The sequence below is a fragment of the Amblyomma maculatum genome, chromosome 2, assembly GCF_055883805.1.
Source record: "Amblyomma maculatum isolate TAMU_Amacu chromosome 2, ASM5588380v1, whole genome shotgun sequence".
In the NCBI taxonomy this organism is placed as follows: domain Eukaryota; kingdom Metazoa; phylum Arthropoda; class Arachnida; order Ixodida; family Ixodidae; genus Amblyomma; species Amblyomma maculatum.
This window is the reverse complement of record NC_139345.1, coordinates 179876843-179903535: the sequence shown is the minus strand read 5'-3', so window position 1 is coordinate 179903535 and position 26693 is coordinate 179876843. Positions and strand designations below refer to the sequence as shown.

General features: G+C 45.1%; 1 protein-coding gene across 1 annotated transcript; it reads right to left on the bottom strand.

Moving 5' to 3' along the window:
- Positions 1 to 2498: 2498 nt before the first annotated feature.
- On the bottom strand, positions 2499 to 5076 carry LOC146200528 (uncharacterized). The gene is made up of 3 exons (XM_084595553.1): positions 4988 to 5076; positions 4619 to 4872; positions 2499 to 3783 (listed from the first exon to the last, which is right to left on the bottom strand). The coding sequence occupies exons 1-3, from the start codon at positions 5074 to 5076 to the stop codon at positions 2990 to 2992; spliced, it is 1137 nt and encodes a 378-aa protein (XP_084451679.1). The 3' UTR covers positions 2499 to 2989.
- Between the last annotated feature and the right edge of the window lie 21617 nt (positions 5077 to 26693).

Below are 26693 nucleotides of genomic sequence, written 5' to 3'. Positions count from 1 at the left end.
CACCCATCACCCATGTTTGGAACCCCGTTTACAGTTTTAGCTATCCCTAACTGCCATGACAGCTGCTCGAGTGCATTAAGTGCAAAGCGTGCCGTGGTTCCGTGAATATCGCGAAAAATAATCTTGCATTTTGGATCATTATGGAGTTCTCACTAAACTGTGAAACCTGAGGGCAGCTAAAATCTACTCACACCTTACCTACAGTAGGCACTGTTCCCAGCTACAGGCCCTACGAAATTAATGTCTTGCCGCACATGCTGCTGCAAGCACAGGAAACAGGCAGAGCACATTTTAATGACATTTCCTCTGCGCTTAGCATTTTGCAGTGGGATCTACGCTGCAAATGATACCAAGAATATATGAAAAGGAAATTGATTCCTGCTTGAATGAATGCGCTAATGAAATGAAGCCGGCCTATGCGAGCCTGTACTTTGGACATAGAGCAAACATAGCTGTGTCAATAGGTGGAATGTGACTCATGCTGGGTCATTCACCGCATACGTGTTGGGACTGTGATTGAGCTCTTTTCATTGGTTAACAACTCGATTTTTTTGTTATATCAAGTTACTATGCTGTTGTGGCTTGAAGGAGGGCATCTGGAACTTTAGGCATGGCAAGAGGGGCACAAATGCTTGAAAAGCACGGGCCAAAATTTTGGCCTGGCATCAGGCCAATTGCAAGCTGAGGTAGCCACGATTCTCTTCAGCTAGTTGCCTAAGAAACATGGCTACACAATGTTACCATGCTGTGTAATATGTGCAATATGGTGACAGCAGTGCTTTCAACAGCAGTCAAAAGGCCAATGTATAACGATTTATGCAGCTTGCAAAAGAAGAGTTACACCAACAAAGTGAGCACGTGGATGAGAACAACAATCCGAAAAATCGTGCATAATAAAGGGAGTGAACGGGCGAAGTCCCAGTAGAAGAAACGAAACTGGCGGAAGCTAATTAGAAAGTTCACATACTATCCCTATCGAAAAAACTCATATGATTTGATATGTGTCTGATATGAATTTATATGTGTTATATATGAGATACATGTGTGTCATATGTGTGCATATGTGCTGAATATGAGCCATATATGGGGGCATATGTGTTTCATATGAGGCACGTATGTGTGCATATGTGCTGGATACAAATAGCATATGTGTCATATGAGGCATATATGTGTGCATATGTGCTGAATTAGAATCACATATGTGGGCATACGTGTTTATACGGGGTACATAGGTGAGCAATATGTGCTGCATATGATGCATTTGTGTGTATGTGTTGTATACGAGTCCTCATATGTGTGCAATTGCGCTTCATATGCATACATATGTGAGACAATATATGCACAGGTATTAGTACAGTATAAAGGAATTATACAAACATGTATGCATATATGTCCATAATATGCATATTAGCTCATGTGCCCATATTGAACGTCTTTATTCTTGCATAATTCATATATTGGTAGGTATGAAACACATATATATATATTGCTCGTACAGACCGAGGTAAAATAACCTTATCTCTTGGGCCAGTAGGTGCATGCTGAACTTAATCACAAGGGTGCAGCGGAAACACAGACGCGTACACAAGAACGTCCGTCCGTGTCTACCTCGTTCTTGTGTTTCTGTTGGCACCCCTGTGATTAAGAGCTAGGTAGATTGAGGTATTATGTACTAATTGTGCCTTTTGTATAAGTTGCAAATGTGTATGGCGACCACTCAAGGCCCATTATGTGCAGTAAAGTCACATATGTCAGTTATCAGATGGTCCATTTAACTGTACCATGATGATTTAGAGCATGCATAGAATCTATCAGCTCAAATTACTTCACCAAACGAGCATTCTATAAATGAAGAAGTTTAGTAAAAAATGGTTTCAGTTCTTGGCTTTAAAAAGGTATCGATATGCAATTTGACGTTTTCAATTATTTGCTGCATCTGCAAACATATAGATCTATATACACAGCAAAAAAGGAGCTACCTTGTATGGATATATGAAGAGCCATTTCAAAAACAAGAATATCGATCTTTATAACTTCAGTAAAGAATATACAGAAATAAGGTGTACATACAGAGCCAGTGCATTGAAAAAAATTAAAAACTGCATGATGCTCCATATATGCACAACAAAGAAAAAGACTGTCCATGTTTTACTTCACACTTTGATGACAGTCATATAGCACCATAGCATACAATTTTTATACAACATATATGGTCATCAACACTCGAGTTTTTCCTTAGAAAGGTCATCCAGTATTGCACAGCACAGATCACAGGCACATAAACAATGTCTGCTAATAAACATGCCACACGACTCTATGCTAAGCAATGCAAAATATCCTAATTAGGATGTTTTGCATTGCTCTCGAATGGGATTCAACATCACATAACCTATCTAGATAGTTTCCCTTACCATTCATGTGTATAGCAAATGGAATGGCTTATTGACCAGGCACCTTACAGCTGTAATGAATGAAACGATTAAACGAAAAGGTTATCTCTGAGCATTTTCACTGTCGTGCTGCCTTTCACTGGTTCCCTGCACTAAAAGCACAATCGAAATTGCACTTTTCTTGAGGCCATGCATCATTCATGTTAATGCAACAATAGCAAAGTATCGGTCCCAATAGGCTTTCTGCATTTCCACTGCCTGAACAGCAAATTTCTGTATAGAAGAGACTAAAACGTGTTGAAGTTGGGGGCCTAGAAAAATTGTGTAATATATGCATAAGAGGGCATGACAGTACATGGTAAGCAAGTATGAAGGATAACCTTCCAAGTATGTATAAAAGCAGCCTCAAGCAAACCTCGGTGCTTTAGCAGTGTTTTCAAGTTTGTACCTCATTTTCAACCATTGCACAAAACTACATATGTAGGCAGAAACTACAAACAAACAATGCAGTTTGCACTGGATATTGTTATTGTTGTTTCTTGTCTATCTGTCCTGGTATTTTCACTCAACTTTATAGAATTATCCTCAACACTAGTAGATTAGTCTCGCTCAAAAATATTCGGCATTTTGCAAAGTAACTTCTCCTCATCACTGAGGGACAAAAGAATACAGGGCTTAGAAACATCAGTGACATTCAAGGCAATAAATGGACACTGCCGAGATAAAAAACACTCAGAAATGTGAGGTGGCAAAACTACTTCCGAATCTTCACTGACAATTTTGCCACAGAGCAAAATGACATTGCCATTGTGTGCTGACCTGCTAGTAACCTCAAAGATGCGTTTTATAAAGAAACAGTCACCGTCATTCGATTCAAAACAAGTACTGTCCCCTCTGCAGCTTCTTTTGTATTCCTTGCTGTGAAAAATGGTGCCCCGATAAGAAAATCTGAAGTGCTCTTGCATCTCAGGTACGTTGGTTAGCATGGATTCCAAACATTGTTTTTCAGACTCGAGAAGGGTAGGTACCTGTTTTGGAGTGCCAAACATGTATGCACCACCTACATAACGGACCTTGTCTATCTTCTTATAAGTCATAAACTCCTCACAGAGCATTTTGCACTGAGCAGGGATTTCAGTTTGTAAAAACAACAGCTGCAGTTCTTCAGACATAACCACCCGCTCAATGATTTGGTCTGGAACTCCATTTGCAGCTGTCACTAGCTTCACAATACGGCCATTACCACTCTCAAAAACAAAAACTGAGTGGGCCCACAGTGGACCGAAGTTGTGCGCAGTCTGTGCCAAGTGCGTGAGTTGGTGCACGTTGAAGGTCATGCAGTGCGCACCATACAGTCCTGCAGCCCGACTGACAAACCGCTGTAGGAGGTGATCTGAAATAAATTAAGACCGTCTTGATTTTCATACACAAGCAATCTCACCAAGTATAAAAAGCATTTGATTTAAGGAAATAAAGGCACATCCAGTTGAACCTGAATATACTGAACTATTCTTTTTACTACAGAAACATTATACAACATCCAGTTGAACCTGAATATACTGAACTATTCTATTTACTACAGAAACAATATACCTCCTTTACAGTTAATGTTTTTCCTGCATTTAAGGAACCTAAGAGAATATGACAGAAGACCGTATCGTCTTGAACTATGCATCACATATTTCACCACAGTGCTTTCAACTTTGGTTTGAAGAAACAAAATGTATGCACTGGTCTCGCTGATGTGAGCTACTCTCGAAGTGAATGCAGAAGTAAAGAGATATAGAAGCAAAAGAAAAGAACAGAGACATCTAAATTTCTAGAAGAGATTAAGCAGACAATTGAAGGTGAAATGAGGGGCTCGCTATGATACAACTTCAAGGAGGCAACAGTCTACGAGTCCAAGGCAAACGTTAGGAATTTTTTTTAATGTTTTGTTGTTGATAGACAAGAATTAGTCTTATGATGATTTTAGGGATAAAGAATAATGATACACAAACAGGGCTGGCTAATTGAAAAATTAAGGAGAATCGAAATGTGCTTTTAGTTGCATGCACCCCTTTACAACAAAACATATTTTCTTGCTTTCAAACTGCAGCATACACCACTTTTTCTTCGGCATTAATTGTCCCATTACATGAAAAGCTCCATATTTAACAAGATTGCAAAACAATACAGACATTAAAGATTTCATTTGAGGTAGGAGGACTTATTCTAGGTAGGCTTACCTGCATAGTTGATTGAAGCAGTCGAAAGTTTCTCACGCAGAAGCATGAAAATGGCCTCAGAGAACAGAGCAAAATGCCTCAGGTACTTGGATGGAAGGACGTTACTGCAGCAAGGTATGCTATAAAACAGCTGCCAATTCCGCCATTCGTGCGCCTTCCAGTAATGTCTTTCCTGTAGTGGGCGAGGCAAGCGTGTTATTTGATGTGGAGGCTTAATGCAGAGGAGGCGCCTGTTGACAGAGTACCTGGCCTTCCTGAAACGATGAAAGCTGTTTATAGTAGTAGATACATAGATTAACATCAGCAGCACGCATACGTATATGAAATGCAAGCTGCAGATCATAGTAATATGAGAAAAGAAACTAGTACTCACCAATGTAGTACTGTTCTCGGCAGTTAGATGATTCTAACCAGTACTCTGTAAACTGTCTTGCAACACCAACAAGTACACAGTGCATATACTCCGCAGTATAGCACCAAACAAGGTCCAGGTATGGCAGAGATGCAAATGGTGATGGCCCTTTAAACCCATTTACAGGCGTCTCCAGATCTCTGGCAAGCTTCATGTCCCTACGTGCAGCCTCTGTTGTCCTCTCTGGGGCAGCAGGTTCGGTGTGCATGTACAGCCGCCGTCTTAAAGTGCAAGAAAATACATATTAGCTTGGCTTATAACCTAACGGATTAAACTAGCAACATAATTTTTTAGAGTTGCCAGTTCCCTTTCAATAATAGGAGATCAATGCAGATATGTCAGTTAGTGAACATTCAATGAACAGTTATAAATTCCCCCGCAGGGGGCACCTGTTAAAGCAGGTGTTTGTGTGTTTTGTGCGACACCACGGACCCCGAGCACCCACGCTTAGCCGTGCGTTGCATCGTCGTGTCTGGGGAAAAGGGGATCCTGGTGGTTGAGCCGATGCCGAGTGTTTGGACCTTTAAGGCCCCTAGGCGGAGGAAACACACCACTTTGGCCCACGCTTCCCTTACACGGCACCTCCGGGCTGACCCACCCGGGGGGAACCGGCAGTCGCCTTTTCCTATCCTCCCCTTCATCTTTCACGTTCCTATCTTCTATCCTACAACTCTCCTGTCCTCTACTCTCTTCCTGGTTTTTCCTTACTTCCAGGCGGCGAGGGTTAACCTTGTGTGGCTGACTACCCTGAGTTACGCCATATTAGGTTATAGTTACGGTGTACACCTGACGTGGACAGGACTTGGCTGCCAATTCCTGCCCCGTCCCCTCGTTGGGCTCCATGGTGAGTGGCTGGCGCCGCGGCCGAACATCATACATTATTTATGGCTTCTTCCTCCAAACTAACTGATCGCCTTTCCAAGAAAAGGCGGACCTATGTATCAGCCCAGTTCTTTTCAGCAAAGCATGAAACTTTCCCTAAATATCATGTGATCCACAGTGAAAGCCCTGCCAAACAAGCTCGGATAATATCCCCTAGGTCTCTCACAACCACACTAGGCACAGGATACAAAGTTAGTAAACTGGCTAGCGGGGATCTCCTGCTAGAGCTGCAAAGCAAACTCCAGTACAGCAACCTTCAGCTACTTGCTACATTTGGGGATATCTCAATAACAGTCAGTGCTCACAGATCCTTGAACACAGTCCAAGGCGTGATATCAGAGAATGACTTCCTGTCACTCACCGAAGAAGAACTTCTAGAAGGTCTTTCCGAGCAAAATGTAATCGGTGTATACAGGATCAAAATCCGGAAGAACAACCAAGAAATACCAACAAAGCACATAGTTCTGACTTTCAGCTCTAGCAAACTCCCTGAATCCATTGAAGTCGGTTACATCAAAGTAGACATCCGGCCCTACATCCCAAACCCTAAACGTTGTTTCAACTGCCAAAGATTCGGTCATGGCTCCCAGAGCTGCCGTGGCCGACAAACATGCGCAAAATGTGCCTCAAATGAACATAAATCTGACGAGTGTGAAGCTGCGCCACACTGCGCAAACTGTGCAGGTGAACACGCCGCGTACTCACGGTCATGTCCTTCTTGGAAGAAGGAAAGGGACATCATTACCATAAAAGTCAAGGAAAACATAACGTTTAAAGAGGCACGACAGCGATATCTTGTTAAACAGGGCACTTTTTTGTTCACAGCCAAACCGAACTATTCCAATGTGGTGGAGCATGGGGGCAGCACACCACAACAGGATTTGGTCTCCGCCGAGGGTAAGCCTCAGGCAGGGCCATCCCTGCCCCAGGCAGAAGCAGCGAAAGCTGCCCTGCCATCGCAGAAACAGGGCACACTGGCCTCAGAGCCAACAGCCCAAAAGGCTTCTCCCCTAGAAGGGAAGCCTGCAACCAACACTCCTAACTCTCCCCAAACGTCCAAAGCCCATGAGGCAATGGAAACAACCCCTTCCTCGTCCACGCTGCAGCGGCGGCATAACTCTCTGGAAAGAAAACGGAGAGAAAAAACTCTTATAACAGGACCAGAAAAACTTGAAACCTAAATTCAGGTACATTCCATAAAAAAAAAAAAATGGCGTTCCTCATACACTGGAACTGCCGAGGTCTCATAAACAACTACAACGGTGTAAAAGACATTTTACATTCATTTTCTCCGGTAGCCCTTTGCCTACAGGAAACTTACTTAGGACCACACCAAAACATTTTAAAAGGACACAACGTTTTTCGCTGCGACCGAAAAGAAGCAAATAGGTTATCTGGAGGTGTCGCTATTGTAGTGCAGAATGGCGTAGCAACACGTCAAAATTAGCCTCAAAACCAAGTTCGAAGCTGTTGCTGTCTCTATTATTCATTATAAAACAATAACTATATGCTCACTGTATCTCCAACCGCACCTAACTGTAACCCTTCATGATCTGGAAGAGCTTTTAGAACAACTGCCAGAACCATATCTGGTTCTTGGAGATTTTAATGCGCACTCCACTTTTTGGAGAAGCGATCAGACAGACTAGAGGTCGTATATTAGAGGATTTTATATTATACAATGATGCCTGCCGGCTAAATACAGGAAAGCATACATACTGCTCCCCAAGCACGGGGAAAATGAGCGTTTTAGATTTATCATTTAGCTCCCCATCAATTTTTACTGATTTTAAATGGAACGTCTTTGACAATCCTCTACGAAGTGATCATTTGCCTGTCATTGTCAGCCTAACACCCTCACCCTCCATCACACTAAACAAACCCAAGCGGTGGAAGCTGCACCTTGCGAACTGGGCTCTATTCCAGTCTGAAGCCAGCCTGGAAAAGGTCTTTTCCGAAAAACTCAGTGTTGACGAGATAAATGAAAAATTTACGGCCTGCATCATTGACGCAGCACTTGTAGCTATACCACAGTCTTCAGGAGTGGTACTGAAAAATCGCAAAGTCTGGTATTCTCAGGAGTGCAGAGATGCAAAGAAGAAACAAAACAAAGCTTGGGGAAACTTTCGCAGGTACCCTACAATCGAAAACCTTGTAAAATTCAAACAGGCGAAAGCTAGGGCACGGTACATCCGCCGAAACGCTGAGAAGGCTTCTTGGCAAAAATACATATCATCAATAAATAGCTCAATCACATCAAAAAAAAAATGTGGGAGCTTGTTCACAAACTGGATGGCAACTTCTCCCCGTACACAGTCCCCTTTCTAACTTCTCCTGGCACCCAAACAAACTTACAGGAACAGGCAGAGATTCTAGGCGATCATTTTTCTGCAATTTCAAGCTCACTACACCTCCCAAAATCTTTCATAACATACAAAAACAAGGCCTAAAAACAAAAACTGCCAACAAGTGGAAGTACAAATGAAGCATATAACAAGTTAATAACATTACAAGAAATAAACACGGTTCTATCTGCCGACAAGAAGACTGCACCAGGCCCAGATCAAATTCACTATCAGATGCTTGCACATCTTTCTACACCTGATTTAGAAGCACTTCTGAAATTTTTCAACAAAGTATGGGTATCCGGGAGTATTCCTGAGGCCTGGAAAAAAGCTATTATTGTGCCTTTCCTGAAACCAGGAAAGCCACCAACGGCCCCCAGCAGTTATAGACCCATATCTCTCACAAGTTGCCTTGCAAAGTCTTTTGAAAGTGTTCTTAATACCAGATTAGCCTTTGTCCTTCATTCCCGAGACTTTCTAGACATACACCAATGTGGGTTCAAAACAGCATGTTCTACTACGGACCATCTAGTCCGCCTTGAAAACACTGTTCGTGGAGCATTTTTTCACAAACAGCACTGCCTTGCCGTCTTCTTTGATATGGAAAAGGCATATGACACTACATGGAGATTTGGCATCCTCCGTGACCTAGCAGATTTAGGCATACGTGGTAGGATGTTAAACTGTTTAAAGGACTTCTTGTCAAATCGCTCATTCCGTGTGCGCTTGGGCTCAACCTTTTCAAAGAACTTTGTACATGAGAATGGCGTACCACAGGAATGCGTCTTAAGCACAACTCTCTTTATAGTAAAAATTATCCCGAGATCCATAATGTATTCAGCTTATGTTGACGATCTACAGATTGCATACACATCCTCTAACGTATCTACATGTGAGAGACAGGTGCAGTTGACCATAAATAAACTAGCAGCATGGGCAGACACAAACGGATTTCAGTTTTCTCCTCAAAAAACAGTAGCTGTCCTATTCTCTCTCAAACGAGGCTTGCAAACAGATCCTACACTACACCTGAACAAAACGAAATTACCGGTGAAAAACGAACACAAATTTCTAGGCGTAACTTTTGACAAAAAACTCACCTTTCTTCCTCATATAAATGTCCAGAAGAAAAATGCTTCCAAATCTCTAAACATACTAAAAGTTCTTTCCCGTAAACACTGGGGCGCTGACACGACGTGCCTTAAACACATTTACAGATCTGTCGTACGCTCCACCTTAGACTATGGCTGCATAGTGTATGGGTCAGCTAGACCATCATATTTAAAAAAACTAGACCCGGTACATAACACAGGACTTCGACTCTCATGTGGAGCATACCGAACTTCTCCTATATCCAGTCTGCTTGTGGAAACAAACGAACCTCCTCTTGAAATCAGAACTTCACTTACATGTGCCTATATATTTAAAATCAGATCTCTGCCAAAGCATATCTGCTATTCTCTAGTAACTAAATGCCCTTCTAGAACAGTATTCACCAACAAACCCAATGCAGTGAGACCACTGCTCCTAAGATTTGAGCAAATGTGTCAAGAGGTTGAGCTACCGGATTGTTTACCTAGCATTGCCAAAAGACCTAACCCTCTGCCTCCTTGGTACCTGGTCCCTGCAGTTTGCGACCTCTCTCTTACACAGTTCCAAAAAACAATAACCCCACAAGAGCATATCATACAAGAATTCCTTCGTCTGAAAGAAAAATACAGTAACTTCACAGACTTTAACACGGATGGCTCGAAAACAGATCATTATGTCGGAAGCGCAGTTGTTCAAGGCGAATGGGAGGAAATAATGAGACTTCCACAGTGCGCGTCCATCTTTACTGCTGAATGCTATGCTGTCTCTGTTGCCATAGAGAAAATAATGAAAGAAAACCTCAGGAGAAGTATTATTTACACAGATTCCCTAAGTATAGTCACAGCCCTTCACACAAGAAATGCAGTTATACCAATACTGGGAAACATCATACACAGCATAGCAACACTTACAGATGAAGGACGAAGCATAAAAATTTGCTGGGTACCCAGTCATGTAGGAATCCGAAGTAATGAAAAAGCAGATATGTGCGCTGCCAAAGCTCGAGACAAGAAAGTAAAAGAAGTGCAGATACCATCTCAAGAATGCATGAAATTGGTACAGAGTAAACTGATACAAAAATGGCAGTCCACTTGGAACACTGAAACAAATAACAAACTACACCTCATAAAGCCTGTAATAGATGAGTGGAAATCGAGCACCCACCTAGAACGTTCCAAAGAAGTGGCTCTATGCCGTCTTCGCATAGGACACACACATTTAACACATAGCTTCATTTTAACTAAACAGGATAAGCCCCTGTGTGATTCATGCGGACACGAGCTAACAGTCACCCACATTTTAATCTCATGCAGACAACTTGAACAACTAAGGAAAAAACGTTTTACACAGTTTTACAAACAACACATTCCTCTTCATCCAGCGTTGCTTTTAGGTGAAAATGCGCTCGTTGATTTGCCCTGTGTTTTCAGGTTTTTAATAGAAGCAAACGTCCTAAACAGAATGTGAGTTTAAATTACATAAATACAACACTCTTAACCATGAAAATGGCGCATGATAGCCTAAGTTGCTTATGCGCCACTAAACCCAACACAACACAACACAAATTCATGTTTTGCTTTTCACCCTCACCAAAACATTACGAGCGGCTTTAGCCACTAAAGTAGTGAAAGGCGAAAGCCTGAATGCCGCATTCTGCTATGCAGCTGGCACAAATTATTAATTGTTGAAGAGGTAATTATTATTTGTTTAATTAGCCATTAGTTCGCTAATTATTGAATTGCATACTTAGTCAATAACTAGTAATTACTTAATTAGTCATTATTAGTGATTGATCATTGATTGTCATTCGCGCATACTATGGTGGTGCTCTGTGATTGATCGAGACCACTATGACGTCATCTTGCTTCGACCAATCAGCGCCGCCACAAAAGCGGGACACATTTTGCCCACGACAGCATGAGCAATTAAAGATTTTCGCCTTGAAAAAGGCTGCTGCGGCTGGCTTTGAATCTGTGTCCATGGGTCCATCAAACAAGCAACAATCATTGAGCATCATCAAGCAACATAAAAATCACATAATTGTTATGTTGACGTCTACAGTAATCAAAGTGAAGATTGTATGAATATCATATGGACAAGAACTTCCGTGATCATCTGGACATGTATTTTGCAACAGTACATTCACTGCACAGTCAACATGAATAGAAACTTTAGCACATCCCTATTGCAAAAACCAGCGTCTCCAGTGCGAAACCAGTAAGATTTTCGCGCTGGTTTTGCACTGGATCTGCTGGGCACGCTGGAGGTCTGCGATATTCACTGGAGCAGTAACGGGAAGACACTGGCTGCACTGGTGCGATGGGAGAAAAACGCTGGGATTAGACCTTTGACCCTGGGTGTGTCGCTGGCATCCGCGATGCACTGGGAGAAGCGCTGTATGTGCGCTGGGCCGCACTGGTCCCAGTGCCCCAGTATAGCCGGTGCGGCCTGCGGCGTCGGCCGGAGTAGCATCCCTCAGGGGCCAACAGGGCAACAGCGTACTTTCAATCGACCATCGGGGGGCATATGAAAAATATGGTTCAAGCAAGCGCTTTTTGCTGCGAAGTCGTTGCGCATTTGTAAGAAAACAAAGGCAGTATCTTTTTTCTAGAGTTTCCATGTTTCGATAGGTCGTTTCGAGCGTTTCGAGAGCGACAACGATCGCCGCGCCTCGATCTCATGACAGACTGACGATTAACGCACTACTAAAGCTGAAATTGAATAATGTGGGCTACCATGCATAACCAACTTCGCAACTGATCTTAAGGGCACTCTAACACAATGATTACTGCCAAAATGTTCAATGCGGGCTCAATCGCAGGCGAGCGTATCAACAGCTCGCCCAGTATCAACAGCAGAAAGAAAAACTAAAACGAGGAAGATAGTAGTTTACCGAGCGATGGGTCCATGAGAGAAAAAGCAACAACATACAGCGCTTGTAATACATAATATTTGGCGTGTTTCTCAAGCTTTTGCGCTCCTTCTTACTCTGCGTATCAAGCAGCCGAGCCCTCGGTCATCGCAACGCTTCCCGCAATGTTTACATACAAATAAGTTTTAGTTACACGCAATTAGGGTCATCGCTGCGGCGCTTGCCGGTATTGAAGCTTGGTCGCACGTTTTTCCTTGAAGTCTTCTACTAAAGCTCCGTGTTCAGCGAAAATTACGCCCACGGTAGCAGAGCTCCACCCAAGAGCCGGCGTTGGTAAATTTGCCAGCGATGTCAAACTCCACATGTTAAAATGATTCCAGTACACAAAATAGCGCGCATAGGCACCCAGAACATTAGTTGCTAGTCGTGAGAGCAGACAGCAAGCTAAAATGATCAAGTTGCAATTGTTAGAGCGGTAGCAATGGCCTGTAGACTGCGAAACATGAAGTCCCAACCTTATAAATGCGGGTCATGACATAAAATGCAAAAATGTTTATAGAAACTCCAGTTCTCGGCGTGGCCGAGTGGTTAGCGTGCTCAGCTAGTGATTGGTAGGTTCCTAGGGACTTAGCTCGAGGCGCACTTGGTGCGCTAACTTTTTTTTTATTTTTTACTTTTTTTTTACTCTTTTATATTTTTTTATGTACCCAACTTGTTTCGTTACTTTTTACTTTTTAATTTTTATCCCACGTTTTTTTTTCCGGGCGAACAGTGCCGCCAGCGCGGAGCGTCCCAGTATGCCGCGTCCCAGTGCGCCCAGTGTCCAGCGTCATACTGGGACCATAATCAGGTATGGCGCTGGGGCGCTGGCTCCCAGTGGCACTGGTTTTTGCAATAGGGATCTTTGACAAGATCACTGTAGTGACAATTACTTAGAAAACAATAAATTAAGTATTAGAACAATGAACCTCTTACCATCTTCAAAGTCCCCGCAGCTGAGACACCAGGGGCATCCAAAACGGCCATTAAATTGGACGTGGTTCCCAACAGAGGCTCTAGCAGGGGCATCTACACAGACACATGCCAGATATGCTTTGGATGACAGCGCCAAGGAGCCGTGCTGCCAAAGGACATCCTCAGCAGCTTTGATCACTTCCACAAATTTCCTCATGAAGATGAGCATATCTGGGTGTCGTCTCCCGAACCACAACCCACCCAGAAAACAGTTCTCATTCCGAAAAGGCTAGGGAAGTTCATTTATGCAGAGCTGGATTGGCCAAACAGATGCATTAGTTGATTTGTAAAGAGGGCTTCCATCAGTATTTAGAGTCACTCTATCTCAGAAGTCCCCTTTGGCGGAGTTTTCGACACATTGCAGCATTGCCAATGTCAGTAGTAAGTGTGCTTCCCAAGTTCATTTCGTCTCTTAGATTTGAAAGGATGGTGAAAAGCACATCTTTGACTCGTGCCATGACATAGCGGAGCTGTTCTTTTAGATTCATGATAACAAAGAAGTTGCCTTTCTTCCTGGTGTCAGGGACAGTTGTGGTGCAATTGCAGATGTGACAAGAAAGCTTGCCATTATTCAGTTCTAGAAGGGACGTACACTCCTCGCAGAAGTAATGTGTGTTTATCATGGCTGCCAACTTTGAAGTCCACAGCTTTCGAAATAAGTATTTACTATGTGGCAAGCCTGACCGTCGATAACCAAACAGTGCGTCGATTAACTTCAGGAGGTCATCAACAGCTGACCAAGTCAGTCCATGTGCAACAACAAATGACATAACCAAAACGATTGCTTCGGCTAGTGTTGTTGTCGAGCCTGGCAACTTTTTGCCACCAAAGTCCTGAACGCATTGTGCCAACAGGTCCAAGTCGTCAAACTGTGGTACAGTGCCATCCTGGACTTGGGGCTCAGTGGTAGCACTGCAGTCATCGTCTTCTTCCTGCTCATTTTCAGTGCTGCAGCTAGCTTCACTTTGAGTTTCCACTGAGAGCTCTGTTGGGTCATCAAAAATTGGTCCACTGCTAAAGTCAGATTGCAGACTGCAATTATCCCGGTCTACTGAGGCGGCAGCGCCTTCGGGCAACAAGGGATCGGGTGGCTCTCGATCATAAGCACGCGGTCCAAAGGTTCCTAGCTGAGGCACAGCGGGCTCGTCGTTGGACGTGTCATCGCTACCTGCTGGCTGAGTAGATATGTCGGCCCCCGAAACGCCGCGTGCACTGTCCAGCAGTGTGGACGCTGCTGCCGCGCTGGCGGGTGTGACGGACCGCTGTTTGTTGGCCCACAGTGTAGTGCGTGGGATAACAAAAGGCTGGCTTGCGTCAATCAAATACAGTTTGCGCCGTTTTGGTGAAGTCTGCTGGCTCATGGTGATCGCGATGATCTGGAGATTCGGCGGGTATAACGTACACCCTTGCTCGCATGCGTTGTGGAGCTTAGAGAAAATGGCACACTGTCAAAACTATTCTAGGCACTACAGTCAAAACCACGCTCCCGCGCATAACGGGAAGTGCGGCCCATCGGAAGTGCCGTAAGGACCGAAAGAGCAGATTGGATTGACTTGCTGCGCACTAGCTGGTTGAGCAGAACGCTGCGCAACGTTATATATATATGTATGTATGTATATATATATATATATATATATATATATATATATATATATATATATATATATATATATATATATATATATATATATATATATATATATATATATATATATATATATATATATATATATATATATATATACTAATCTGCGCTTCGGTGGCTCTGTGCTTAATCTGTTCGATTGCATGCATCGACCCTGCCGACGCCGGCTTAGGCACTCACACATTTAATGTTCCTTTTATGTTAAAAAAATCAAACACATTCCTGCACGCGAGCCTTTGCCGTATATATGTTGCATAGTGCGAATACGTATTACGATTTGTAACGATATACATATACTAAAATGAACCTCAAATTAGTGGACCAAAACCGGAAAAGTGGGGGAGTGTCACGCCATAGACAAAAAAAAATTTCTTTTTTATCTCAACGAAGTAGCCAAAATGCGCAAAGCAGAGTAAACATGAAATGTCGGCAACGACTCTGCCGTAGGTCTGTGTAGGTCTGTATTCCGAGGCATTAAGGGATGCATGTTTCGGGAGGCCAAGAACAGGTAGGTGGTGGTTCCACATTCCGAAACATATGCATCTCCTTATGCCTCGGAATACTTGCACTCTACATCACTTTCCAAGGCTCACGTGGCTCACAGACCTTCTCAGATGTTTAAATAGAGGGTTATCCGACATTGAATCTGTCATTGGGGTTTTGGCGAGTGACGCCAAAAAGGAAAATGACTTTTTTGCCTATGAAGCAACGTACGTAAAACTCCCCCCCCCCCTTCCTGTCTTTCCCCCGAAGGCAAGATTTTTTGCAACTTTGCCCAAATTCCCGTTGACATCTTATATGTCTCACACGCAAGTAACCATGCTGATCGCAACGATCACACTGCGAAGCTCAGTGACCCCCGGTGCGGAACACCGCAACGCACTGAGGTGCGGAACACCATCCATTCCACTGAGCAACAGACATTGCATGCCTTTCGGCGTTCTGAAAGGGAGGTGGATGTACGTGTGAATGGACCGATCGCGAGAAAGACAGGAGATAAAATAAACAAGACAAAAGACTGCGCCGGAGAGGTCTGCCAGCGGCCCTCGCTTGGGAAAGGAGAGTGAACTACACATACACAAAAAGAGGCGATGCGGCGAATGAACAAGGAAAAAGACTGCCGGAGAGACCTATTCGCTTGGGAGAGGAGAGTGAACTACACATACACAAAAAGAGGCGATGCGGCGAATGAACAAGGAAAAAGACTGCCGGAGAGACCTATTCGCTTGGGAGAGGAGAGTGAACTACACATACACAAAAAGAGGCGATGCGGCGAATGAACAAGGAAAAAGACTGCCGGAGAGACCTATTCGCTTGGGAGAGGAGAGTGAACTACACATACACAAAAAGAGGCGATGCGGCGAATGAACAGGGAAAAAGACTGCCGGAGAGACCTATTCGCTTGGGAGAGGAGAGTGAACTACACATACACAAAAAGAGGAGATGCGGCGAATGAACAGGGAAAAAGACTGCCGGAGAGACCTATTCGCTTGGGAGAGGAGAGTGAACTACACATACACAAAAAGAGGCGATGCGGCGAATGAACAAGGAAAAAGACTGCCGGAGAGACCTATTCGCTTGGGAGAGGAGAGTGAACTACACATACACAAAAAGAGGCGATGCGGCGAATGAACAAGGAAAAAGACTGCCGGAGAGACCTATTCGCTTGGGAGAGGAGAGTGAACTACACATACACAAAAAGAGGCGATGCGGCGAATGAACAAGGAAAAAGACTGCCGGAGAGACCTATTCGCTTGGGAGAGGAGAGTGAACTACACATACACAAAAAGAGGCGATGCGGCGAATGAACAAGGAAAAAGACTGCCGGAGAGACCTATTCGCTTGGGAGAGGAGAGTGAACTACACATACACAAAAAGAGGCGATGCGGCGAATGAACAGGGAAAAAGACTGCCGGAGAGACCTATTCGCTTGGGAGAGGAGAGTGAACTACACATACACAAAAAGAGGAGATGCGGCGAATGAACAGGGAAAAAGACTGCCGGGGAGACCTATTCGCTTGGGAGAGGAGAGTGAACTACACATACACAAAAAGAGGCGATGCGGCGAATGAACAGGGAAAAAGACTGCCGGAGAGATCTATTCGCTTGGGAGAGGAGAGTGAACTACACATACACAAAAAGAGGAGATGCGGCGAATGAACAGGGAAAAAGACTGCCGGGGAGACCTATTCGCTTGGGAGAGGAGAGTGAACTACACATACACAAAAAGAGGCGATGCGGCGAATGAACAGGGAAAAAGACTGCCGGAGAGACCTATTCGCTTGGGAGAGGAGAGTGAACTACACATACACAAAAAGAGGCGATGCGGCGAATGAACAGGGAAAAAGACTGCCGGAGAGACCTATTCGCTTGGGAGAGGAGAGTGAACTACACATACACAAAAAGAGGCGATGCGGCGAATGAACAGGGAAAAAGACTGCCGGAGAGACCTATTCGCTTGGGAGAGGAGAGTGAACTACACATACACAAAAAGAGGAGATGCGGCGAATGAACAGGGAAAAAGACTGCCGGAGAGACCTATTCGCTTGGGAGAGGAGAGTGAACTACACATACACAAAAAGAGGCGATGCGGCGAATGAACAGGGAAAAAGACTGCCGGAGAGACCTATTCGCTTGGGAGAGGAGAGTGAACTACACATACACAAAAAGAGGAGATGCGGCGAATGAACAGGGAAAAAGACTGCCGGAGAGACCTATTCGCTTGGGAGAGGAGAGTGAACTACACATACACAAAAAGAGGCGATGCGGCGAATGAACAGGGAAAAAGACTGCCGGAGAGACCTATTCGCTTGGGAGAGGAGAGTGAACTACACATACACAAAGAGACGCGATGCGGCGAATGAACAAGGAAAAAGACTGCCGGAGAGACCTATTCGCTTGGGAGAGGAGAGTGAACTACACATACACAAAAAGAGGCGATGCGGCGAATGAACAGGGAAAAAGACTGCCGCAGAGACCTATTCGCTTGGGAGAGGAGAGTGAACTACACATACACAAAAAGAGGCGATGCGGCGAATGAACAGGGAAAAAGCCTGCCGGAGAGACCTATTCGCTTGGGAGAGGAGAGTGAACTACACATACACAAAAAGAGGCGATGCGGCGAATGAACAGGGAAAAAGACTGCCGGAGAGACCTATTCGCTTGGGAGAGGAGAGTGAACTACACATACACAAAAAGAGGCGATGTGGCGAATGAACAGGGAAAAAGACTGCCGGAGAGACCTATTCGCTTGGGAGAGGAGAGTGAACTACACATACACAAAAAGAGGCGATGCGGCGAATGAACAAGGAAAAAGACTGCCGGAGAGACCTATTCGCTTGGGAGAGGAGAGTGAGCTACACATACACAAAAAGAGGCGATGCGGCGAATGAACAGGGAAAAAGACTGCCGGAGAGACCTATTCGCTTGGGAGAGGAGAGTGAACTACACATACACAAAAAGAGGAGATGCAGCGAATGAACAGGGAAAAAGACTGCCGGAGAGACCTATTCGCTTGGGAGAGGAGAGTGAACTACACATACACAAAAAGAGGCGATGCGGCGAATGAACAGGGAAAAAGACTGCCGGAGAGACCTATTCGCTTGGGAGAGGAGAGTGAACTACACATACACAAAAAGAGGCGATGCGGCGAATGAACAAGGAAAAAGACTGCCGGAGAGACCTATTCGCTTGGGAGAGGAGAGTGAACTACACATACACAAAAAGAGGCGATGCGGCGAATGAACAGGGAAAAAGACTGCCGGAGAGACCTATTCGCTTGGGAGAGGAGAGTGAACTAGACATACACAAAAAGAGGCGATGCGGCGAATGAACAGGGAAAAAGACTGCCGGAGAGACCTATTCGCTTGGGAGAGGAGAGTGAACTACACATACACAAAAAGAGGAGATGCGGCGAATGAACAGGGAAAAAGACTGCCGGAGAGACCTATTCGCTTGGGAGAGGAGAGTGAACTACACATACACAAAAAGAGGCGATGCGGCGAATGAACAAGGAAAAAGACTGCCGGAGAGACCTATTTGCTTGGGAGAGGAGAGTGAACTACACATACACAAAAAGAGGCGATGCGGCGAATGAACAAGGAAAAAGACTGCCGGAGAGACCTATTCGCTTGGGAGAGGAGAGTGAACTACACATACACAAAAAGAGGCGATGCGGCGAATGAACAAGGAAAAAGACTGCCGGAGAGACCTATTCACTTGGGAGAGGAGAGTGAACTACACATACACAAAAAGAGGCGATGCGGCGAATGAACAGGGAAAAAGACTGCCGGAGAGACCTATTCGCTTGGGAGAGGAGAGTGAACTACACATACACAAAAAGAGGAGATGCGGCGAATGAACAGGAAAAAAGACTGCCGGGGAGACCTATTCGCTTGGGAGAGGAGAGTGAACTACACATACACAAAAAGAGGCGATGCGGCGAATGAACAGGGAAAAAGACTGCCGGAGAGACCTATTCGCTTGGGAGAGGAGAGTGAACTACACATACACAAAAAGAGGCGATGCGGCGAATGAACAGGGAAAAAGACTGCCGGAGAGACCTATTCGCTTGGGAGAGGAGAGTGAACTACACATACACAAAAAGAGGCGATGCGGCGAATGAACAGGGAAAAAGACTGCCGGAGAGACCTATTCGCTTGGGAGAGGAGAGTGAACTACACATACACAAAAAGAGGAGATGCGGCGAATGAACAGGGAAAAAGACTGCCGGAGAGACCTATTCGCTTGGGAGAGGAGAGTGAACTACACATACACAAAAAGAGGCGATGCGGCGAATGAACAGGGAAAAAGACTGCCGGAGAGACCTATTCGCTTGGGAGAGGAGAGTGAACTACACATACACAAAAAGAGGAGATGCGGCGAATGAACAGGGAAAAAGACTGCCGGAGAGACCTATTCGCTTGGGAGAGGAGAGTGAACTACACATACACAAAAAGAGGCGATGCGGCGAATGAACAGGGAAAAAGACTGCCGGAGAGACCTATTCGCTTGGGAGAGGAGAGTGAACTACACATACACAAAAAGAGGCGATGCGGCGAATGAACAAGGAAAAAGACTGCCGGAGAGACTTATTCGCTTGGGAGAGGAGAGTGAACTACACATACACAAAAAGAGGCGATGCGGCGAATGAACAGGGAAAAAGACTGCCGGAGAGACCTATTCGCTTGGGAGAGGAGAGTGAACTACACATACACAAAAAGAGGCGATGCGGCGAATGAACAGGGAAAAAGACTGCCGGAGAGACCTATTCGCTTGGGAGAGGAGAGTGAACTACACATACACAAAAAGAGGAGATGCGGCGAATGAACAGGGAAAAAGACTGCCGGAGAGACCTATTCGCTTGGGAGAGGAGAGTGAACTACACATACACAAAAAGAGGCGATGCGGCGAATGAACAAGGAAAAAGACTGCCGGAGAGACCTATTCGCGTGGGAGAGGAGAGTGAACTACACATACACAAAATGAGGCGATGCGGCGAATGAACAGGGAAAAAGACTGCCGGAGAGACCTATTCGCTTGGGAGAGGAGAGTGAACTACACATACACAAAAAGAGGAGATGCGGCGAATGAACAGGGAAAAAGACTGCCGGAGAGACCTATTCGCTTGGGAGAGGAGAGTGAACTACACATACACAAAAAGAGGCGATGCGGCGAATGAACAGGGAAAAAAGACTGCCGGAGAGACCTATTCGCTTGGGAGAGGAGAGTGAACTACACATACACAAAAAGAGGAGATGCGGCGAATGAACAGGGAAAAAGACTGCCGGAGAGACCTATTCGCTTGGGAGAGGAGAGTGAACTACACATACACAAAAAGAGGCGATGCGGCGAATGAACAGGGAAAAAGACTGCCGGAGAGACCTATTCGCTTGGGAGAGGAGAGTGAACTACACATACACAAAGAGAGGCGATGCGGCGAATGAACAAGGAAAAAGACTGCCGGAGAGACCTATTCGCTTGGGAGAGGAGAGTGAACTACACATACACAAAAAGAGGCGATGCGGCGAATGAACAGGGAAAAAGACTGCCGGAGAGACCTATTCGCTTGGGAGAGGAGAGTGAACTACACATACACAAAAAAGGGCGATGCGGCGAATGAACAGGGAAAAAGACTGCCGGAGAGACCTATTCGCTTGGGAGAGGAGAGTGAACTACACATACACAAAAAGAGGAGATGCGGCGAATGAACAGGGAAAAAGACTGCCGGAGAGACCTATTCGCTTGGGAGAGGAGAGTGAACTACACATACACAAAAAGAGGCGATGCGGCGAATGAACAAGGAAAAAGACTGCCGGAGAGACCTATTCGCTTGGGAGAGGAGAGTGAACTACACATACACAAAAAGAGGCGATGCGGCGAATGAACAAGGAAAAAGACTGCCGGAGAGACCTATTCGCTTGGGAGAGGAGAGTGAACTACACATACACAAAAAGAGGCGATGCGACGAATGAACAGGGAAAAAGACTGCCGGAGAGACCTATTCGCTTGGGAGAGGAGAGTGAACTACACATACACAAAAAGAGGAGATGCGGCGGCGCGGCTGCCGACGGGTGTCGTCTAACGTACACGCTCCCGCGCCGGGGATTCCGGTGGGTATCGTGTTCATGCTGCTGTTTTTAGGGCGAGCCGTGGAGGAAGGAAGGGCGAGCAATATGAACAGGAACACTCGAGCGCATGGCCCTCGAAACCCACTTGAAGCGTTACGCTGTTGCCGCCGTCGGAAACAAAGTAGGAAGGGCGCCGCGGTTCCTCTAACTCTTGGCACTCGATCCCGCCTTGCTAGCGTTGCGGCAAAGCAGCAGCTGGATTGCAAGGAAGGCGGTTATGGAGCGCAGATCGCGGACAGTACTGTCTGTAGTTCTGCGACAAATAACAACCCTTTGTTTTTTTCTATGTGTGCCATTTAAAAGGTTGACAAGAAAATATTCGCGGACAGTACTGTCTGTAGTTCTGCGACAAATAACTCTGTTAACCCTTTATTTTTTTTTCTATGTGTGCCATTTAAAACGCTGACCAGAAAATATTCGTTTAGAACAGGCTTGATCGACACACGCACACCCACATAGAAAATTAGAAAAAAAAAAAGATAGTAAACAGCGATATTAAGCGCTAGTGGTCGGTGCCTCGCAATCAGCTGCCGTTTCGCAGCAAAGCTGTAACAATTAAGGCGGGAGGGCCAAAAGCTCGCCGATCGACGCGCGGATCCCTTCGAGAGTACGTACGCGCTCGACGGCACAGCCGTTCCGTCCTCTTAGGATGGTTTGCTCGATCGGCGTAATAAATGTTAAGTGGTACATCAAAATATGACAGACCCCATCCGCACCAAGAAAGTAGATGACAAATTCGCCTCTTGCCGCAGTGATATGCAGCGGCCGGGCTTATACCTCAACCTGCCCGAGAGTGGCGGACAACGGCCTGCCGTGCGCTGCGCTCCCGTCGCAAAAGCTAACCCGTTTCTCACTGAAGCCGCAGTGAACGGCGCTTCGGAATTGATCATCGCTATAGTAAATGGTCTGTCCGTAAAACAGCCCTAGATGTTGTCAACCTCACTGTCTCAAAGTAAAAGAAATGTATGTAACCTCCGCGACGCTTGCGGAGTAGGAGATCGTATATATGAGTAGCCACATATCGGCAGCTGAGCTGCGAGCAGAAATCCGCGTGTATAGTAGTTATCCCCAGAATCTCGTTGCAGATCAGCGATCCTGAGTGTATTTAACGTTAAGTTATCCAATCGGGTATTATTTATATGAGATCAACATGGTTAGCATGTTTCTTTTTTTCTTTTTTTTTTTGGCTTGCAAACAATCCGCCTTGCCGGCACCGGCGGACTGTAGCAAGCGGCGTGGAAAGATCCTCGCCACAGCATCCGCGATTTCAAGGCCCAACAGAACCGTGTTGACGCAGGCCCGCGCGTGAAATGATCCGAGCATGCACATGCGTTCTCAGGTGCAGAGGGGGCGCTGGATCGCACGATTCAATTAGTCGCGAAGGTTTCTTTTCTCGGCAAATCGGTGATAAATCAGTGTGTTGTCTTTCGTTCAATAACTCGCGCAGCCAACAACGCAACGCTGGCTTTACCACCCATCGGTGCATTGAAGGATCAAGTGCATTAAAGTGCGAGCTGAAACTATAGGACAATGATTCCAAGATCCTTAAGCAAGTTAGCTGTCGGCCGTGCTTGCGTCGGGCCAGGCTGTTTCTATGTAGAGCTATACCCAATTCTAGAGCACTGTAGTAGAGCCGCCGTCGTCCTGCCCTGTCGCCGCATTGTCACCGTCGTCTGCTCGAAAACCCCTTCACGAGTGCGACGTAATCAAGCAGTGTGGCCGTTAAAAATTTCTGTTTTGCAGCGCGAGTCGCCATTTCATTTATATCTACAATTTCAACTTCGTTTATTTCATTTATACATATGAGTATAGAAAAATCATGGAAAAATCGCCGGTTTTGACCCTTTTAACTGGGCTTTGTGGTTAGCTTGTTGCTGCATGCGGCAAGCCAAGCCATTTGGTCGGCTACTGCGAACAAGGGGCGGTATCATAACGGCATAACGGAAGATACCGGACGGAGCATCGTGAGCGCCGTCGCTTCTTTCGTTTCTCGCGGTGTTTAAACGAGCATTTGCAAGCATGTCTGCGGCACCTACCTATGCGTACGTCCGCTATAAAGACGGATTCACTGCAATAGTGCACATTTCATTAGTGAAAAACTACTGCCCGTCGTCGGTGAGCGACGTCGCGAAGAACAAGAGCGTGTATTGGTGCAGCGGCGCCGGCAAGGACACCAGTGATGAGGGGTTCTACGAAGCAGATGTTGTGGAGCTCGGCGGTGAGTATTTCACTTCACAAAGCCTTCTTTAGTGAAATGCCTGTGCCGCGTCTGTCCTCAATGGCGTACTCGATGAGTACGTACGCGTTCTCCGCGTTTCGACTTCACACAAAATGCAGCCAAAACATTCCCCTTTTAGCACAGAAACCAAGCTCCGAAGTAAACTGAGGAAACTTCGCCTTTTCGTGGACAGATGAGTGCACATTCGCTTGCTCATATTTAAAAAAAAAAAAAACAAAAAACAAAACCTTCGCGTGCACGCAACGGACAGTGCACATACGTATGTCCTAGTGAGGCGCATTATCAGATAAATTCTGACGGGTGCAACCAGTGCAACTGCTGCACCAATTATGCCATTTTGATACAACTGCGCATATTTCTACGCCAAGCTGCGCCATAAACATGAGATTTGTTAGATTTGCGCCACGCTGCGCCAAAGTACCCCGACTATAGCCACAAAAGTTTGCAATACTCAGGATCAGTTCTTTATTCAGCCGTGATATTTTTCGCATTCCCCTCGGGTCTCTGTTCGTCTGCTGTAGGATGGGTGTAGTGTATCAAATACCATTGTCCTGTGGCCGTATGTATATTGGGCAGACAGGCCATTGCATCAGCATTATGCTATAGAGCATGCACAGTCCTTGAAAAAGAATGAAACAAACTTATCAAAACATTGTAACGCGTTTGAGTGCGTACCTTTTTTTGTTGACACTAAGATACTATTTCTTCGTAATGACCAGACTACTCGAGAAATCGCCGAGGCTTTCCATATTAACAGGAAGCAAAATGTTTGTGTCAGTAAAACGTCCATCGCATTGACAGAAAAAGATGACCATGCTGCACAACCGATAGTGCATCGGAAGGTTTCACCACGTGCGTATGGGGGCTTTTTAGATACGCTGCTATTATTTTTTCAAAAGTTTTTTTTTCCCAAAAAGTCTTACAAATTGACTATGCGCATGTGCGTATACCAGTGTGTATGTATATATATTCTCTTCCGTTCTTCCATTAAATAAGTTGTAAGTTCTGCGCCGTCGTTGTCCACGTCTCCTCTTTGTCACATTTTTGTGGCGCACTTATATTACAGTCCCTCAACAAAACACTTTGGGGCATTCAGTAAAGATAAAAGTTTAATATTCAGGTGTATGCAATAGTGATAAAAACAGATACGACGGTAATGCATTTTTAAGCTAGGACATGTATTTTAAGAAAGGGGTCATTGATTCCTTATAAATGTCGATCAGAAAGAGAAATATTCAAATGAAAGTTTGGTAGTCTTGACCCACCCATAGCCCTGAATGGAACAAAACAAAGTGCAATTGAGAGACCACACTTGGGAAAAGAGGATAGTAGAACCAATTGCAAAAGAGACTCAGCATATCATTTAATTCATAGTATTCAGTAGTTAGTAAACTGCCATGAGTTCTGTGCCAGTTGCACAAAAGCACAAAATCTATATCCTGCAAAACTGAACATAGTAGGCTGCAATTCTGACAATGCTTCTAGCTTCCCAAGCAGCACGCCGTCAATGGACCGCCAATGGTCCAATATTGGGATATATTGGTCCCAATATTGGTCAATATTGGCGTTTGATCGGGGCGCACAAAGAGCCAAGATATATGCCAACCAATTTGATCGGCTCTCCTATCAAAACCAGTATTGGCATACTACCTTGTTTACTGGCATTCAACGGCACTCAATGGCCACTCAATATCTTCCACCCAAGCTCACTCACTGGTTGTTATATCACGGCCATCCCGCCAAGCTCACTGGCCATCCAATATCTTGTATCCATGCTTATTCACTGGATATTCACAACTGGCATCCAGCCAGATTTATCGGCTACCCAATATTTCCAATCCAATCTTGCCCAGTGGTTTTGCATTATTGGCATCCAGCCAGAGCAATTGGCAATCCGGCTAGTTGCTTTTTCGTGCTATGACTAATAGGCACCTGCAAAGCCATCCCCTACTTATGCAGTGCAGATATTTTTCATGCAGCTTTTTATTTAAATAAAGCATGCTGAGGATATCTATGCACAGAAAATAATACAGCTGAAAGGTTCACTGCATGATGATTTATTAGGTGTGCACGTGTTACAGGGCATGGAAACATTTAGGCAGAACTCTTAGACTTCAGTGCTCCTACTGTCTTTGCGTCCCTTGGCAAGGTGTTCTCAGGTCCCAGGTTGGAGGAAGGCGCTGCGTTCATCGCAGCTTCTTTTGTGATCGGGTTTTGGGGCAGCAGCTCCATGCAGCCTTTAAAGATATGGACTTGAGCAGCGTGCATAATGTATTTCCTTTCGCAGATGGCACCTGGAAATAAAAGCAACATTCATAAATCTCATTAAGACAGAAAGCTTTTGGAAAGTGGAAGTGCAGCTAGACCGTGGAGTAAAAATGCAAAATAAAGCACTACGTGTTGGCCCTCAGGCAACTTTCTTGTCTGATTTACTCAGGTTGAAATAAGCTGCATGCTCAGTGAGGCCGGCCATATTAACTTGGTTACATTGGTTGCGACATCTGGCAGTACACGGCTTCCCATGTGGATGTGTTGTTGACGCTGGAAACAAAACAAAATGATATTTGCCGTTATCTATTCGTTAAACGGTAGTCAGTGCTTGCCCCCTTATGCTTGTAGTGCCTTTGTGATCGAACACCAGTAGAAGAAAGACGTCGTCATAACTGGAAGCTTCAAATCAATAGCTTTCCTTTGAATAGATTGCCGCAAGAACTAAAAAAAAATCTACAAAGGAAAAAAACAGACACAAAAAATGGTAGTCGCACTCCGACCGCGGCTGCTAAATTTAGTGTGCACCGCATCATTACTGCAAACAGAACGTTTTAAAAGTTGTCAAAGCTGCAGCCAAAACAACGTACGACACAGATGCTTTGGGGTTTGTATGATACACTCGAACTGAAAAAATAAAGAAATCCGTAATTTAGCATCACGTTTGTTGTGGGAAC

Bases quoted from the DNA above. Each gene is read 5' to 3' on its own strand.
- LOC146200528 (XM_084595553.1), bottom strand. From the start codon at position 5,076: ATGCACTGTGTACTTGTTGGTGTTGCAAGACAGTTTACAGAGTACTGG. The intron at 4,873-4,987 runs GTACTAGTTTCT...TCATCGTTTCAG, and splicing joins GAACAGTACTACATTGGTGA to GAAGGCCAGGTACTCTGTCA. The intron at 3,784-4,618 runs GTAAGCCTACCT...AATTTATTTCAG, and splicing joins TGCTTCAATCAACTATGCAG to ATCACCTCCTACAGCGGTTT.